The following is a 415-nucleotide window of genomic DNA, read 5'->3' as shown; positions in this document are numbered from 1 at the left end:
TCACTTACTGGCGGGAAAGCGCGGGTCCGGGTTGGCGCCGTACCATCCGGGGCCCGAGGCGCTGTTCCGCATGGTGTCCTGGTACGGCGGCAGCTCGCTCATGTTGCCCAGGTTGCCGTTGCAGTAGCCCCCCACGGCGGAATGCGAGAGCTGGGGCACCCCCGCCGCCGTCATGTGGTAGGCGGCGGTGACGGCGCCGTGGTGCCCCACGGCGTGCTGCTGCATGGCCGCGGCCGGCGGCGCCGCCTGGCCCTGCCTGTACGCCGCCAGCGGAGCCCCGAGGCCGCCGCCCTCCATGCCCACTTTCTTGTAGCTTTCCTCCAGGGGACTCAAGATGTCAGACACTGAGAACGGAGTCGTGTGCTTTGGACTCATCGACATGATTCGGCGGCGGCTGGAGGAGGAAGGAAGAGGA

The 415-nt window shown here is 68.7% G+C and overlaps 1 protein-coding gene across 1 annotated transcript; it reads right to left on the bottom strand.

The window, feature by feature from the left end:
- Nucleotides 1–8: 8 nt before the first annotated feature.
- LOC103252446 (thyroid transcription factor 1) lies at nt 9–409 on the bottom strand (the record flags this gene model as incomplete). Its single annotated transcript, XM_008051068.2, has 1 exon — nt 9–409. A coding segment is annotated over exon 1 (373 nt), but the record flags the coding sequence as incomplete, so codon positions are not given.
- Nucleotides 410–415: the final 6 nt, after the last annotated feature.

This window comes from Carlito syrichta, unplaced genomic scaffold (assembly GCF_000164805.1).
Source record: "Carlito syrichta isolate Samal-C Ts95f unplaced genomic scaffold, Tarsius_syrichta-2.0.1 Scaffold158883, whole genome shotgun sequence".
NCBI lineage: Eukaryota > Metazoa > Chordata > Mammalia > Primates > Tarsiidae > Carlito > Carlito syrichta.
The sequence above is the reverse complement of the archived record's forward strand: the minus strand, read 5'-3'. Positions and strand labels throughout refer to the sequence as shown.